The sequence below is a fragment of the Monopterus albus genome, unplaced genomic scaffold (genome assembly GCF_001952655.1).
Source record: "Monopterus albus unplaced genomic scaffold, M_albus_1.0 scaffold158.1, whole genome shotgun sequence".
Classification (NCBI taxonomy): domain Eukaryota; kingdom Metazoa; phylum Chordata; class Actinopteri; order Synbranchiformes; family Synbranchidae; genus Monopterus; species Monopterus albus.
This window is the reverse complement of record NW_018128038.1, coordinates 104,428-121,270: the sequence shown is the minus strand read 5'-3', so window position 1 is coordinate 121,270 and position 16,843 is coordinate 104,428. Positions and strand designations below refer to the sequence as shown.

At 41.1% G+C, this 16,843-nt stretch overlaps 1 protein-coding gene across 1 annotated transcript in view; it reads left to right on the top strand.

Moving 5' to 3' along the window:
* Positions 1-2,033: 2,033 nt before the first annotated feature.
* akna (AT-hook transcription factor) overlaps positions 2,034-16,843 on the top strand; it is a 20,207-nt gene continuing 5,397 nt past the window's right edge. The window contains exons 1-18 of the mRNA XM_020615143.1: positions 2,034-2,074; positions 7,227-7,810; positions 8,403-9,195; positions 9,329-9,623; positions 10,495-10,569; positions 10,905-11,058; positions 11,286-11,350; positions 11,437-11,496; positions 11,583-11,704; positions 11,796-11,967; positions 13,304-13,440; positions 13,663-13,827; positions 14,054-14,288; positions 14,730-14,836; positions 15,138-15,409; positions 15,617-15,767; positions 16,412-16,564; positions 16,830-16,843. Of these exons, the coding sequence (XP_020470799.1) occupies positions 7,447-7,810; positions 8,403-9,195; positions 9,329-9,623; positions 10,495-10,569; positions 10,905-11,058; positions 11,286-11,350; positions 11,437-11,496; positions 11,583-11,704; positions 11,796-11,967; positions 13,304-13,440; positions 13,663-13,827; positions 14,054-14,288; positions 14,730-14,836; positions 15,138-15,409; positions 15,617-15,767; positions 16,412-16,564; positions 16,830-16,843 (3,334 nt within the window). The 5' untranslated portion in view covers positions 2,034-2,074; positions 7,227-7,446. The remainder of the gene's footprint in view (positions 2,075-7,226; positions 7,811-8,402; positions 9,196-9,328; positions 9,624-10,494; positions 10,570-10,904; positions 11,059-11,285; positions 11,351-11,436; positions 11,497-11,582; positions 11,705-11,795; positions 11,968-13,303; positions 13,441-13,662; positions 13,828-14,053; positions 14,289-14,729; positions 14,837-15,137; positions 15,410-15,616; positions 15,768-16,411; positions 16,565-16,829) is intronic.

Below are 16,843 nucleotides of genomic sequence, written 5' to 3'. Positions count from 1 at the left end.
GCAAGACAGTGAACCACAAGTTGCCCCTGGTGGCTAGGGACAGCGTGCCATCAGTGGTATGTGAGCTGGTGCCACGGATGGCTGCTTCAGTTCTGTACTGGAGACAAATTCTTTGTGTGTAACATACGTGGCCAATAAAAGTGATTATCATTTAATTGAAAAACACAGCTTTGCTATTGTAAATAGAATACACTGTAAGGAAACTCTTTGTCTTGAACAGGTTCACATGGGAACTGAAGGAACCTATGCCTGCATGCAGTATCCAGGGTATAGGTCACAATCAAATCCTGTCTGTCAAATCTTATGTGATGCAACAGGGTCTGTTGCTCTGTCTTATTTTCTTGAAAGCAATGAACACACAGACAAGTACATCTGTCTATGATAGTCTGATTCAGTGCTAGTCAGCCATCTCTCTATTAATGTGCAATAGCAAGCTAATGTTGTTTAACTTGCTTCTTACCGAGGCTGAATACTGTTTTCCTTTTGTGAAGGTAACATTTGAATGAAACAGATTGTTGTAGGAAAGTCCTGAGATATGTGACAGCTGATTGATATCAGTCTCTAATGTTATCTGTTTCTTTCAGTTGAGCCTCTCAGACCCTACTGGCAGTATACAAAAACAGCATGGGAGAAGTTGGAGTTATTATAAACTACAGTATGCTACATGGATTAAGTATTCTTAATCCAGCTTCACAGAGCCAATAATCACTAACCTTGGGACAACATAAATGTTACTGTAAAGCAATTTTGTATAAATTAGCTTATCAGGATAGGTAAGCCTTATTTTTCAGGGTGACTTTTTAAAATAAATGTACTAATACAATTACAGTTCACTTCTGGTCTTTTCACCTCTTGCATCACTTTTATGATTGTCATTTTGGCCCGCATGGGTGTGCCATTACTTCTGGCCATATCTATGTTCTGCTTCAGAAGATGACAGTGGATATGAGCCAGCAAAGGGCAAATGATAGTTTTTGCAGTTTCACCATTTAAATGCATTTTTAATCATGATTTTAAATGTATATTTTAGAACTACTGATAAAAGCCATAATCAAAAATATTTGAACCTTTGGCCGTTTTGTATAATTATAATTTATTTATTTATTTAGAATTAACAAATTTATTTTTACTTTCTCACACAGGGAGAAAATCATCTTACTTTTGGATGATACAGAAATGTTGTGAAATGGCGTCATCTTGTGACCACTTCTTTGAACCGCATTCCCTAAACGCAATCTGGGCTAAGTCCCGCCCCTGAGCAGCCTCATAACCAATCACTATCCAGTCTTGGACTTCAAGCTCTCCGTGGGGTATTTTGTCCTAAATTTAGCCTACCAGGTAAGAGCACCCACAACATCCTCAACAAAACTAATTATTATTTCTAGCCTAAGCTGATAAACGTTTAGCATTAGTTTTGTAACACTGTCTGGAGAAAGACATTATTTAATTGCTGCTTGTTGGCAGTTAACGATGCCCGAAAGACTTAACCCAGGGCTGTAAGGTCCCCATAGTAGTTAGCCTCGGGTAACTAACTCCTACCAGCTAAATCAGTGCCAGATTTCAGAAGGTCGATAATTATCTTAATAATTATCAGGGACTGCGGCTTGGTTGGGATAAATTCATTTGTGCAACGCGCCCAAAATTAAGGTAGGAACATTACATTGCTCAAAGTAGTGTTTATGTGGTTGGTTTGCTGTTGTTTTTATATGTACGCTAAATTAGGGGTAGGTGATAGTAACGAAGACCAACTTTTGAATTGGGCACAGAGTATAATAGCTAACGTTAGCTTTCAGTTACCACCCGTTTTCTCTAACTCCGTGGTTACTAAAAGACAAATACAATGTTACATTCACTTGTTTAACGAATATGTATTCTTGGGTGTGTTTTAAGCAACCTAAATGTGCGTACTGTCGGAGGTGGTTTGTTGTGGGGTGTGTGCCATGGTGACACCGGGGTGGGTCTTGTCTCTGTAGTTTTGCGGTTTTCAAGGCAACCGACTCTGTTGCTGTGAAGTCTGCATGTGAAAGTCCTGTTTGCTGAATCGACGAACTAATACCTCTGTCTGTAAGATAAGGTTTGTTTTTGCAGTGCTCTTGATGTAACGTTGTTTTCTAACATCAGCAGTTTTATTTTGATTTTCTGGTGTGAATTATTCTCAAAAAGCAAAACTTATAGTTTTTTCTTCTCTCTGTGATCTCAGCCCACCAGTGTTACTGACTGGACTTGGTTAACAGATGTTGGTTGTCGAGCATGTGTTTGTTGAGTTAATCTTGAGTTGATGTTACCGGAGCTTCTTGTTGTTGCTGCAGCTTCTCCTCTCATCTCTAATGAAACTGTGGATCAGACAGAGACTGCAGACTTCACATGGCTTCCAGGGCAAGAGAAAGTGTTTGCACATGTCTGTGCACTGACGCAGCTCAAACTGGCTATGGTGCATTACAGAATGCAGTGTGATCTCTGATGGATGTGTAATTACCAGCAAATATCACTGTAGAGAGCTTACTGTCTGTAGCCAAAGTTGAAGTGTTTTGTAAAGCCATCTCACTGCAGTAGGGTTGAGGGTAAGTCCTATTTATGCATCGGTACTTGATGGATGATACTTGATATCAATTTTAGCTTTTCTACTTGAGTTTTGGTACTGACAGAGAAATAATTTTTTTTTCAGTGCCTCACTGAGAGGATATTCAGGATATTCTTCAAAACACTTTGCTTCCATTGAGCAAACTAAGCCAAATGCAGAACAGTGTTTAAGTGAAACACTGTTCTGCATCTGCTTTGTGTTAAGAAGAAAATTAAACATTGCATTTGAGAACAGTGTTTAAGTGAAACACTGTCTAAAATCATCAAAATGTTCCAGTCAGAAAATATTTGATCAAACAAAACAGTATCACACCATTCACTGCCAACTTTCCATACCTGACAGCTTTTCAAAATGCTGTGATAAAGACACATTTCAGTCTGTGATGAATTTTGATTCAGGTCAATTCATCATCATTAATTTGCATCAGATAATGCTTAATAAAGTGCTTCTCAGAATCTCGGGAAATACATGTTTTCTACATTAAACAAATGAGCAACACTTGTTTCCTGGTGCATAATATTTGGTAAAGAGCACATAATAGGCTAAATTGCATTTCCTGGTTTTAATGTTATGGATGAAGGAATTACAGTTGAGTGCAAAGGTTTCCAACCCCTTGCTTTGAAATGGAAAAACAGTAAAGCAAATTTTTTTTCTCAACATAATATTTAACGCACATTAAGCTAGTACAACTGTTCCTTCATCAACAGAAGCAACACAGATGGATAGGGATCATATAAAAAAGTTACAGTAAAATAATGAAAATCATCTCAGTGTAAAAGTTTGCAGCCTCGTTTGTGAAATCTTCTCTAATAGTTCATTCGTCCTCCCTAATCTCCTCCATCCTTTTTGGGTACCCTCCGAGCAGCATTTGGATCCTTCAGGTTTAATTTGATCCCATTCTTCATGGCATACTTGTTCCAAGCTTACCAGATTTCCTGGTTGTCTACTATGTACAGCCCTCTTCAATTCGATCCACAGGTTTTCAATGATGTTTTAAGTATGGAGACTGGGAAGCCATGGGAAAACATTCACCTTTTTCTTTTTAAATCATTCCTGAGTTGTCTTTGTGCTTTAGATCAAAGTCTTGCACTGTCTCTTCATTTTTAGTTTTCGGCCTGACACCACACTGAGATGATTTTCATTATTTTACTGTAACTTTCTTTTTATATACTCCCTGACGCTTGATGAAGGAACAGTTGTACCAAATGAATGTGCATTAAATATTATATTGATGAGGAAAAACTCTTTTACTCTTTTTGCCATTTCCAAGTAAGGAGATGCAAACTTTTGCAGACATCAACTTGAGTGAATCACTGAGTCATCTGCACTGTTTGTTTGCCATCAGCCTGATGTCTGCAGACGGCTGTTAGCTAGCGTTAGCTCCCTGGCCGAAACGGATTGAATAAAGTAGAATCCACACACTAAAAATTTACTTGATCACTGAAATTGTTGATTATATTCTATAGTTGATTTGTCAGCTAATAATTTTAGGACTGTTTTATATAATTGCACAGCGTTATTTATTCACTTTCTTCACCATTCCCCTCTGCACAATATGTCCTCAGCTCTCCCTGTGCCTTGTAAGGAGATTAGCTAACTGGTTTCTAGGTCGTCCCAAGCTGCTCGCTGTCGCTCTGCCACCCTGTGGGGCAGCTCCAGCTACATTTCTGTTCTCTGTGCTCAAAATTCAGCCAGTGTCGCCCTTGAAAATTAATGCAGTGCCCCTGGAGGCCGAGCTGAGTGGTTCTGTGACAGGTTTGGTGGGACTGGGAATGACAGCAGCAGCTTGCAGGCATTCTCTCCTATCCTCTCTGTCTCTCTCTCTTTCTCTCATTCTGTCACTCCTTTCCCCTCTTGTTTTCTCTGTATCTCCACCTGTCTGTCCTGCATCTGACAGTCAGGTGATTAAAGCCCTGCTGTCTGTCTGTGGGAAGCCGTGTAAGCCTCCTGTCCTGGATGTATACTGATGATCCCTGTCTGTTTACAATCAGTGAAGTCCCCTCTAAGGAGTATACAGCAGCTTAACACTCCACCCCCCAATCTGGCAGCTAAGATAAATCTCTAGATTCCTCAGAAATGAACAAGGAGCATGAGCAGAGCAACAGGTGAGATTTTGTTTGTTTTATTTTTACCAGAGAGAAACCCAACAGCTGTGGAAAACCTAGAAAAAGTTTTACATTTGGAAATGTCTGTAAATTCACTGTGTTTATTGCTCTGTGCTGCTCTTTGTATGTATTCTATATAGAGTGTGGATACCCCAACTGAGCCTGATGGAACCCGTTGGTTACCCAAGGGTTCGGGCTGGGTTTGGACAGCAAATCAGAAATTATGTTTGGGTTCAGATTCATAGGTCAAACTTTAGGCTGGATGGCTGTAGCATTCAGATGTATGCTTTGTTTAATGATACAGGGAAAAACACTGTACAAAGTAAACTGGGTCGGGTTCGGACATTATTTACTATAAGCTTGTCAGGTTCCGACACCACACTCTCGGGCATGGGTCGGATTTGGACAGAAAAACGCATAAATCCATAAATTCTATATCTAGATACTGTTGGCCACTTATCCTGTAAACATTTGTGGTACGGCAGAAACAGGTTGCCATCCATAACTGAAACTGTAAGAGGTGGTATAACCGTCACCACTGGATGCAGGCAGCGATAGAAGACATAATCACGTCCCTTACTTCAGTAGATCCAAAAATACCACAGGCAAAATTACTCAAATAATAGTCCTGCCTTCAATATTTTAGCAAAAGAGAAGCATTAGAGTTGATTCCTTGTCTTGTGCCAGGAAATTCCTGTGTTGGCAGAGGAAGAAGGATTGTGCAGGGAAACATGTTTCCTTACTGTACATATGACAAACACTTTGATTACGAAGGTATAACGCCATAATTACATTGTGAGTTCTAGTTCATTCTATTCTGGTTATTGTTTTTTCTAAAATCTACCTCTCCAGTATCTGCAAAGTTGTGTGAACTCATTCCTTATGGTCTACTTTAAATGCATGGCAAGTTTGCTATGCAGCAGGGAATCTCTGCTGATTTGTGTATGAAAAGACTGTACTGTAGAGGAGCATGGTGGGAGTTTATTAGTCCTACACACTGAGCCTTGTGTTTGTTTCTGACAGTGATTGCATGTACTGTAAGAGTGTCTGGGCTTCTGAGCAAATGGGTGTGATGGGTGTGTCTGTGTGTTGGATAAGAAACACACTGAGAAGCAGCAGACAGTCTTCTTGAGGTAAATTCTAATGTCTTTACATTAAGCTAACAGCGTGTTTTCTCTGATAATGCTTGTTGCACTGTGTGAAGCTGAAGCATGTCTCTTAAAGTGTAAATATGTATACAGTAGATGGGGATTGATGTCTTTTGATAACATTTGAGAATTTGGTTAGAGGTTATAACCAGGTTTTCTCTTAGTGCTGGCAGAATAGCTGTACCACAGTATGTTAAGTGTTGTCGCAGTTGTTGTTTTCTAGCAGATGCTCAAAGCGCAGCTCCAGTTCATGTTTTGTAGCTGCCAAGGTGAGATCTGCAGCTTCAGGCAAATACCTGGGGGACTGTTTTTGCCATTGAGAGCTAGTGGTCTAAGACAGACACTGCAGGACTAGACTGACCCTAAAGAATAAATGGTTTATAAAGATGAGTTTTTTAAAAAGCATATAACTAAAGCATGTTAACAACAGTAGTAGAGGAAGTATTCACCCCCTCCTTACTTAAGTAAAAGTACTAATATCACACTATGGAGGTAGCCTATTCTGTTGCAAGAAAAAGTCCTGCATTAATATTAAGTAAAAGTAAGTATTAACACACTAATGTGCTTAAAGTATGAGTAGGCTACTCAATGCAGAAAACATTACCAGCCTGTCACTCATGCACTGACTTGACTGTTGTAGCTGGTTGAGGTGGAGCTCTGCTGGACTAGTTTGTATCCAAGTGCAACTACTGGTTATTTTTATTAGGGATCAACCTGCTGGTTACTTTCCCCATTAATCGACTGACTGGTTTGTAAAACTTCTGCCAGTGGTGAGACATGCCGTCACAATGCTCTAAACAATTATCACAATAGTTGTTAATTTATTATAGATGCCTGAGAGTGCAGCCAGACCTGTCTCGGCTCATAAATCATTCCATTAAAATAGTTTTAGACATGAGGACAGTCCACTGGGTTGCTGTTGTTTTTGATATTTTTTTTAAGTGGATAGACTAAATAATATGGCTATTCAGCAAGTTTCTGTTAGGCTGTCTGCTGCAGGGCTACAACTAGCTTTTATTTCCATTATCAGTTTGTTTGGTGATTGTTTTCTTGATTAACTGCTAAATCATTTGGACTACAAAAAACAAACAAAGTGTGGAAAATGCCCAAGGTGATTTCTTGTTTTTCTGACCAGTAGTTTAAAATCCACTGATTGAATAAACACCAAGCATTACAACACAGTTTATCGCTTTTAATGCTAGATTTACAGTTAATGATGCTCTAATAGTGTGCTGGACTGTGGTATATTTCATTATGCACTATAAGTATTTTCTTCTTATTAAGTCCTTGCACATGTGATTCAGTTGATTTCCTCTGAAGACCTCTGGCTGACAGTTTAATGCTTCAGATTGTTTGTTGATGCTAAACAGCTGCCTATATGTTGTGTTTCAGGAACTGCATCCAAAGACATCTCCTCTTCCTCAGGATAAATCCTTTTCAGCTGTACCTCTGTACTGTCACCAGCTTACTAGCATGACCTGCACTCTGTAAACATCTGTAGCCATGACCTTGAAAGTGGACCTCACTGCAGAGCCACATCAACAAGACAAGATGCACAGGCTTCCTGTGCCTGGCTGAAACTGTAACTGAGGCTACAATTGGTTAAAGGTGAATGGAGATGAGAAAAAACACCAAAGCAGGGGTTCTGTTCTGGACCCCTGCCCCAGCCCGCACTTCACCTACCAGCTCTGTAATGTCTGAGGAAGTGTGGGAGGATGAGGATAGAGAACAGGCAGAGGATGACTTTGTCAACCAGATGGATGAGAATGGTATCATTGGACTGTCAGAGACACTGGAAAATGTGGAACTGGGGAGCACTTGTGTAGATGCAGAATATAGTCCAGCCTGGTGTCCTAGATGTCTGACCCCAGAGCAGGCAGGCTTCAGTGGGCATAAGAGGGATAAACCACCCGAGGAGCTCAGTTACAACTGGACTGAACATCTGTCTGTAGAGGATCTACAAATAATGTCACCATGTAAGATCTGTAAATCTGGTCCTTGACTTGTCTTTCATAGCAACGGCTACTTCTGAGATAATGCACTATACTACTGGCATTACATGTTTTAGCCCATTGACTACAAATTACTTGTACTATAGATTTCAGTTAGCCATTTTACAAGCCAGTACTTTGGTGCTTATCATTTTGAATTTGCGATCAGATTTGCCCAATATTTGACAACTGAGAAATTTGAAATAGGAAAAATATTTTTTTCAATATATGTACAGATTATAATTTTGTCAACCAACCAGTTAATCTGCACTTATCTGGCATTGGTGTACATGCACCAATGATATAACTTTGATATAAACGAATGCAGCCTTGTTCATAACTGTAATAGATTACAACTCTCACACTGAGCACAGAATGAAAATCCAATAATGTACAGCTGCAATGCATGCATTTGAAAATGTTTTGTAAAATGTCAAATACACAGTACCTGTATTTACAGGACTAAAGCACACAATAGCATGGTCCTTTAAAACTGGATGAGCCTCTGGTATGTGAGAAAATACATGCCTCTGTATTTTGAAATAATCTTCCCAGTTCTTTATACCCTCTTTTGCAGGTAATGATATGATGGATAGCTTAAAATCACGGACAGTGAATGAGGAGGTGAAGAGGAAGAAAGAGCACCTCCCTGAGAATGACAAATACTTGGACATGACAGAGGATGAGGAAGATGGAGACGAAGTGAAGAGGAGTGACGGTAAAAGAAATAAAAATGAACAGAAGAGCACATCAGGAGAGCTTGGAACTATAACAGGCTTGGCTGAGAGCTGCATGAGCAAAGGAGGGTATATAAAGATCAACTCAACACAGTCTTGTGGTGCTCTCCTCCCACCTGTAGAACCTGCTGTAGTCTCCATCCATCATCACCCAGTATCCCAGTCTGTCTCAGGTGACCCCACTTTCCCCCACCTTCTCCACTTTACCCCTGAGGAACTAGCTGCTGCTCAGGGGATTGAAGCTGAAACCTTTCCAGAGATGGACTTCACAGAAAGTTTACCTGAATCACACAGCAGTCACATGAGCTGCAGGTCCAGTCCTCGTTGTCTACGAAAATCTGAAAGTGAGGAGCTGGAGGGGCTCCAAGCAGCAGCCCCCTATCCTGAACAAGTGATGGAAAATGGTTATACTGGAGTCACTAATGGGCCTTTAAAAGGATCAATCAAGTCAGATAAGCATCACAAGCAGCCGTCACTGAGGAATCCAAAGCAGCCCTCTCCTGAAGCAACATATTCAAGGACTCATTCCCACAGCACTATCAAGCCAGAGTCCTTAAACTCCAGGCAAAGTCGTGACAGAGAGCCAGGGACACCCGGAGCCAGGACTAAGGCTGCTGGAATGAATGAATCCAGGTGAAGGAAGTTCATTGAACACATTTATTTTGCTTTCTCTTTATGTTGTGACTTTTTCGTCCATGTTTTTTCAGTTTTCACACATTGTTGTATTGTTTTTTAAAGTATTAACTGTGAACTTTATTGTTTCCAGCAAAGCGCCTCTCAGTTATCGCACACCAGACTTCTCCAAGGTGGAGCCCAGGGTTCGTTTCCCCAAAGGTGGTTACAAGCCCCCCAAGAGCAAATACTCTTCCATAATTTCCTGCGAGCCCCCTTTAGTTTATAAATCTCCTGCTGACATTGTGAAAGAAGTCTTACTGGATACCACTGATGGCTCCCCTGCACCACCAGCCTGTAACAGCCCACCAGATAGTGCCCCCAACTCCACTGTGCCTCAGGAGTTCAGATGCCGGCAACAGGCTGCCACACTGCTCGATCAGTTACAGGTACCAGTAGAGACTGGGAGCTTTTGGTCTGGATGGGATCTTTACAAAAAATGACCTGAAAATGCTAGTATGGGCGCAGGATGTTAGCACATGTAAAGACTGTTTTGTTTTTTTCAAAATTAGCCAGCTTAGTGGGGATCCTGGCTAGTCTAATTCTGCTGTGTATAAATAAATAAATAAAAACCTTAGGGTGCTCTTTCAGACTTTCCTGTCTTTGGCCCAGTGCAGGCCTTGAACAGGATCATTACAGTTATAGAGGACACTTCCTAAAATGTCCTAAGAGACATTTCTTAAAAGAAGTCAAAGAAGACCTCATGTATTGAGCAGGAAGGCCAGCCAAAAGTGAAAATAAATTTAAAAAAATTGTTTGTATGTCACTGTGTTGTATTTATATCTTGAGACAACAGAAATGACTTTTTTCTCAGTCACTCTGTAATATAATAATAATAATAATAATAATAACAATGTAGGAATGTCTCTTCCAGGGTGGATAAGCCAAGCTTGTCAGAGTGACTCTGTAAATGTACTTCACATTGCAGAACAATATTGTCTAAAATAGCATTTTATGTTGTAGCATTAGAATTTCTCTTTTCTGGGACTAAGGGGCCCAAACCATGAAAAACAGCTTAAGATCAAAAGTACATAAAAGTGTAAAGGCAGGGTGTTCCCATATGTTGATCCCTGCTACTTTGCTAAACGGTACCCAAACCCTGCTGCATCTTCCATCTCTTCTCATTCTTTTCCTCCTCGTTTTTTACTTGACTTTACTCTCTTCTGTCTTTTCTTCCCCACATGCTTCTTTTGCTCTTTATTTCTCTTCCCTTTCTCTCACTTTCCTATTTCCAATCTCTCTCTCTCTTTTTTGCTGCAGGAGGACTACAATAAACTGCTGACTAAGTACGCAGAGGCAGAGAACACCATTGATCGTCTGCGTCTGGAAGCCAAGGTAGTTAATCTGAATGGTAAATGCTCTTATACTTGTATAGCGCTTTTCTATGCATTGCAGCACACTAAAAGTGCTTTCACACTATTTGCCCATTCACACTCCCAAGCACTCACATTCACACACCGGTGACATCATCGGGAACAACTTAGGGTTCAGGGACACTTCGACATGTGGACTAGAGAAGCCGGGAATCTGACTCAGTCACATTTCTAGAATAACAATCAGTAAAACTGGCAACAATCACCAAATATAGAAGTTGAACCAATAGCAGGTTTTCTGATGACACAAGATCACTGAATGTTCATTCATGTTTGTGCTTCTCACATTTCTGCCAGGTGAACCTGTATTCTGACTTTCCAAAGCCCAGCTCTGCATCCTCAGCACTGAACTATGATGCTTCAAAGTTCATGACGCTGAACTTCCCTCAGGTTCAGAAAGCAGAGACCAGCTCAGCTTCTCTTCATTTGAACGAACACAGCGCTCCTCAGAGTATATTCCTCCTCTTCAGTGTCTTTCTTTGCTGTCACATTCACCATTTTATATTCAATGTGTAATATCACATGTTAATGAATTAGCCTTTCCTCAGCTGTCACAGTCACAAAACAAAATACCATCACATAAAATTGTCAAGGTGTCATTCAGCTGCTGCTAATGCTGTATCATTCTGTAAAACTTGCATCATATAACTCTTCATTCCTCTGCACCTGTCTGAACAGGCCTTCAGCTGGGACAGGAGCTGGACAGGATCCTCTACAGTCAGGCCGGCAGGCTCCTCCAGCAGGTAACTGTTATCTACAATGAAAATCCTTCCAGATTTGATCGATGATTAAGGAACATAATCAGAGATAAATGTGTTTTTTCATTCAGCTGCAGACCTTTAGGGATCTCTTACAAAGAGAAAAGCTCAAGCCTTTTGTACAAATGAAGGTAACCAGTTAAAGTCAGAATCTTTAGGAGAATTGCTTCTAATGGCCACTTCATATCTAAAGTAATGGACTAATTCTGTCCTTCAGGGTCTCTCTCAGCTTGCTGAGGAGCTCGACTCTTTAGAAAGGGGTTACCTGTTAGCAAGAGACGCAAACAAACGCCTACAGAAGCAGCAAGGGGCGAAATTTGGCCACTTTGACCCTGAACGGTGAGTGATGACCAAGATAAATAAGCTATTTACATTTTATACTCATGTATCTAGATATCTAAATGCTTGCGCATGCATATGTATGTAACAGGGAGCTGGAGGGGCTAATCTACCAATGTGGACTGCATATGGATGAGCTGAGGGAGCAGGTGGAACAGATGCAACAGGAGCAGCCCACCTGTGAGGGTCCTCCCTCTCCACCTCCTCACCCCATCCATTCATCTGTCCCCACTGAGGAGGAAGAAACACTGACTCACACACAGGTACCACCACCATTACTCTTACTCATGGACCAGGAGGATAGCTCTAGAAAAAGCTGCAAAGTTGAGCGTGGAAGCTGGACTGGGTTTTTAATCCCTGTTGTCTCTGGCAATGTTATACTCCATTATAGCTCATTTATGCGCAGCTCATCTCAGTGGTGGTTTGTTTTTGCCTGCATATGCAAGGAAGCATGTGTGCACTCACCATATTTCTGAATTTGTATTTCCTGAGAGAGACAACTTATGTTGCTGGGTTCTGTAGACCAAACCAGCAGATCACCAATATTTTTGCCCCTTTTGAGGAACGGGCCAGATGCTGCAAGCCCGGGTCACATCTCAAAAACTTCCTCCACAGGTGATGATTTATTCTGATAAAAGATTCTCTTTGCTAGTAAGGATCTAGGAACTTTTCACTCTGTAACGTTCTGGCTTTGCAGCCGTAGCCTTGTGCAAACAGCATTTGAATTTCCTTGGTTTTAGACTGAAAATCTGACGCTTGTTCAAATTCATTTCCGTCTGACACATTGTCTATGGGTAATATTAGCAAAAATAATGGCTATTTTTTATGAAAAACGGACATTCTCTGTTTTCATTCACTGATATTTGATCATTCATAAATATATATATCTGCTCTGTCCTTTATTCACTGGTGAATTTCAGTGATGGATGTCTGCTGTTGTTGTACACAGTTCTTAAATGTAAGATTTCTGCTGAACTTGAAGAGCATATGAAGCTGTTGTCAATAAATGTTTTAAAGAACAAATATCACTGTCCAAAGTGCCGTCTTCCCATATGCCCCATATCCTCAATGGAAAAACTCATCACACCAATTCAGTGGCTCACACAGTGAGTTGTTCCTGGACACAGTAGGTCAGGTTATGAGTGAGCCTGAAGAAACTGAAAGGCGAAACATGCCACAGATTTGTAGTGATGTACAACTGCTGATACTGCATGAATCTTTATACAAAGTCTGTTTAACATTTGTACATGTACAGTAATGTGAAACGGTTGGCACACTGGTCATAATTTGTAGCCTTAATACTGGAACTGGTACTGGTGTAAAATGATTTAATGTTTAATTGTTCATGTGGAAGTCATCACTAGTCGTGGTTTGATTTGTTTCCTGGTCAGTAAAAATATGTCACCGTATTAACGGAGTCAAACTAAAAACAGTTTATTCTACATAGTGATTCTAACACCGTCCCTAGTCTTAAAACAGACAAATGAAACTCAGCAAAAAGTAGCTGTATTTCACACAATTTGACCTTCAGTGGTTTATGGAGAATACCCTCTGGCTATAAAGTGATAGCACAGCCACACTTCCTGTAACTCCTTCCAGAGCCCGCCTGTGCTGTTGCTGGTTGATCCTGGAGGGGGAGCAAAGGTGGATGTGAGCTTTGCCAGTGAAGAGAGTGACACAGCTGGGATTGGCAGATGCAGACATGTTGAACAAGACTTTGCCATGCCAGTGGATCAGTGAGTGGTTTTGTTTTGGTTTTTTATTAATTAATGGTTCATTTTGGAAAAAATGTCCACAGCACTTGAATATGTGACCATCAGTATCATTGTTGTGGAAGGATTTTTATTGTTCGGAGATATTCTTAGTCATAATGTTTTTGATTATTTTAGGAGATCTGGAACTCGGTCTGTAGCCTGCTCTCATGATTCACCCTGAACATTTTTCCTCCTCCTGTTTAGCTACCAAAGCTACAAGGAGCTTCCCAAAATGCTTGACCATAGACTGAGGGAAGGAGCTGTCCTTTCTGCTGCTTTAGGAACCAACGTGCAGCCTGGGGATGAGGGGCATAGGAGACGGGCTCAAGGAAGTGGAAACATGGAAGTCCAGGAAAGTGTCTCACAGAGGTCAGTTTTTGGAGAAGCAGAAAAGATGCATGGTAATGTTTGTTCTTATAACTGGCAGCTCTGAGGCCTTGGTGTATCTGTGTCTCCTGTCCAAATATAATTCTTTTTTTTCTTATATTAGACATAAGTACATACAAACAACATACGTACAGACCTACAAAGCAGTTTTTGATGAGAAACTAATTTAAGTAGCTTCACTGGACTTAACTGCACTTCTGTATTACAGGATTGTCAAATTAAAACATCAGGACTCCCTTCCTGCTCACAGCAGAAAGTTCAGTCCTACTTCACTCAGGGCCCCCAGCCAGTCCACCACGTTCCCTGTTCATCCTCCCACTAGCTGCAGGAGCTTAGTGGTGGGGAAGTCCTACAGTAACAGCTTGAGCAGTCTAGGAGAGATCACTGCATCAGAGAGGAGGAACTCCAAACTGCTAACTGGAAGCATGAGAGTGCTTTCTCAGGTGGATTTCTATTGTAAACTGCCTGTCTTTTATCAATTCTGTTCACTAATGGGGCACAGTTAAGTGACACTGTCCTTAAAATGTGCGTAGTCTAGGCCTCAGGTTTTACTTCACATGTTTGTAAGACTCAAATCTGGAGCTTCACAACTTAGCATGCTTTTAATCCTAGGATTCTGAGTTTTCAGAAATATTGAAGTATTTTTTTTTTCATTTTCCTTAAAAGGCTAAATATAATATAAAGTAGCAATTAAACAGTATAACACTTTTACACCTGATATAACTTCTTATATCCTAAGACAAGAGTGAAAATGTTTTTTCATTAAAAAAAAAACACATTCATAGTGATGTGTTGATTCCACTAAGAAAGCTGTGGGGTGTGTGTGTGTGTGTGTGTGTTATATAGTGTGTTTTTAAAATGTTTTTCTGTGTTGTGCTGGCCAGGATGGGATAATCTCTCCAGAGACAGACAGTGGGTTTGTTGGCTCAGAGAGCAGCCGCCTGACTCCTGCAGCAGTGTCCAGTCCCTTCCACCAGAGGGCCCCAGAGAGGTCAGGAAGTCCAACAGCACTTCTCCACATCTACACATACACTGACTGGCCACTTTTATTAGGTACACCTGTACTACTGTATGGACTTCAGTGCAACACTTCCACCTTACCATCTGTGTTTATGAAACTCAGAACGTTTCAGTTTTTTGTGAAATTGTCATTGATAAATTCAATTTATATATATATATATTGTTTTTTTGTTTGTTTGTTTCCATTCATGTCATTACAGCAGACAATATCTGTCCATCAGTCCATTTCTGATCAGGTGTTTTGTGTGTTTGAATATTCTTCAATTGTGCAGCAGTGTTTCAGTCCATCAGGAGGGGAACACGGGGAAACCTCAGACAAGCCCAATCTCAGTACCGTCTCGTCCTTCATCACCGCCACACAGTTGCACGACTAAGGAGCCCAGAGGGGCCTCCCAGCTCAGCCCTGAGCAGCCGAGGAGAAGCAGAACAGGGCAGAGGAAGAGGAAGCACACTTTCTTCTGCTCTCCACAGCACTGGGTCAACCAGACAGAAGAAACCAGGGCCAACAGTGGAAGCAGTGAGATCAGGCTGGGGAGTGATAGCAGTGAGTCTCTAAGTCCTGTTCAGCCACTGACACTGCCATTGTTTTAACACATCTTCTCTGCATTACCAACACTTAATGGCAGCTTAAAAACAGTGTCCTTTTCTTATTTAATACTAAGGCCCGTTGTCCTGTTATTCACTTACTTCTTGCTCTTATTCACTAGTTTCATTGTGCATTTTGCTTACTGTCCTCCTCCTGTTTCTGCAGCTCACACCGTGTCTGATGACAGACAGAGTGACCAATATCCTGACTCCACTGATTCCCTCCACAGCTACCACTCAAGCTCCTCCTCCACTGTGTGTTATCACCATGGTGATTGTTCCAGAGGTCTGGGCTTCAGTCAGGTGGCAAATCACAAGTGAGTATGTGCTGCAGCAGCTGCCATGGCAATAGCTGTGCAAACAAGGCCAGGTCTGTGTCTCCCTGCAGAGGCCTCTGGGACTCAGAGTGAACAAGCCAAGCCTTGAAGGTACAAAGTGTGAAGGCAGAATGTTCCAGAACCGAACATACATAGTCAGACCTATAGTAACTTTGTCCACCTGCTCTCTGCGTCTAGCAGAAATGTATTTATTTATTTTTACATTTAATCAGACATGAAGTTGTATGAAAGTAATATAAAACTGACCTAACCCTTTGAGGTTTGCCTTGAAATATCAAGCTTCAGACTCCATGAAATCCTCAACCATCCCTAATGTTTCTATCATATTCTTTTATGTTTATTACAGAACTGGCTGCTATTGAATGTGGTTTCATATTAGGAGGTACTCTATTGTTTCCTGCATGGTGTGGTGTTGTCTGACTTTTCGAGGAGTGTGTGTGTATGTGCGTTTGGACTGACACCTGCATAGATGCTTTAATTAATCTGGCAGTCTGGTCACTTGAAATTTCAACACTGCAGCACTAAAGTGTGGTCACATTCTCTGGACTTGAATACATGTGGTGGTGAAATACCAAAACACCTGTACTAAATGTAAAATTCTATGTAAATGTGTTTTGTTTTAGTGATGCAGTCCAGATGCTGCAGGCTGAGGTGACCAGACTGAAGGGGAGACTAGAAGGTTGTCTGAGAAATAAGAAGCCTCTCAGCTCTGCAACAGCAACTCCTTCAGCTCAGGAAAACTACAGCCCCTACTGCACCTCTGCACCTTTCATCAGGTATAACCACACAGTCCACCTGTGCATCTACAGAAATAGAGATTTTGTGTAGTTTTGTAGCCACAGAAGTTTGTCTGCAGAGTGAGGCAACAGGACAAACTTGTAGTTCTAAGAAGGAAGCTTGCGGTGAAACATTTTACTTCCCTGTGGCTGTTTGCATATGCACCCTAAACATAGCCCTGTACTGTACATATACTGTATATTTTACTAGTTTTCTGCTTTTTCATGTTGGCTTGTACTTAATTTGATCCTCCCCATTGCTCAGCCCTGGGGAACGAC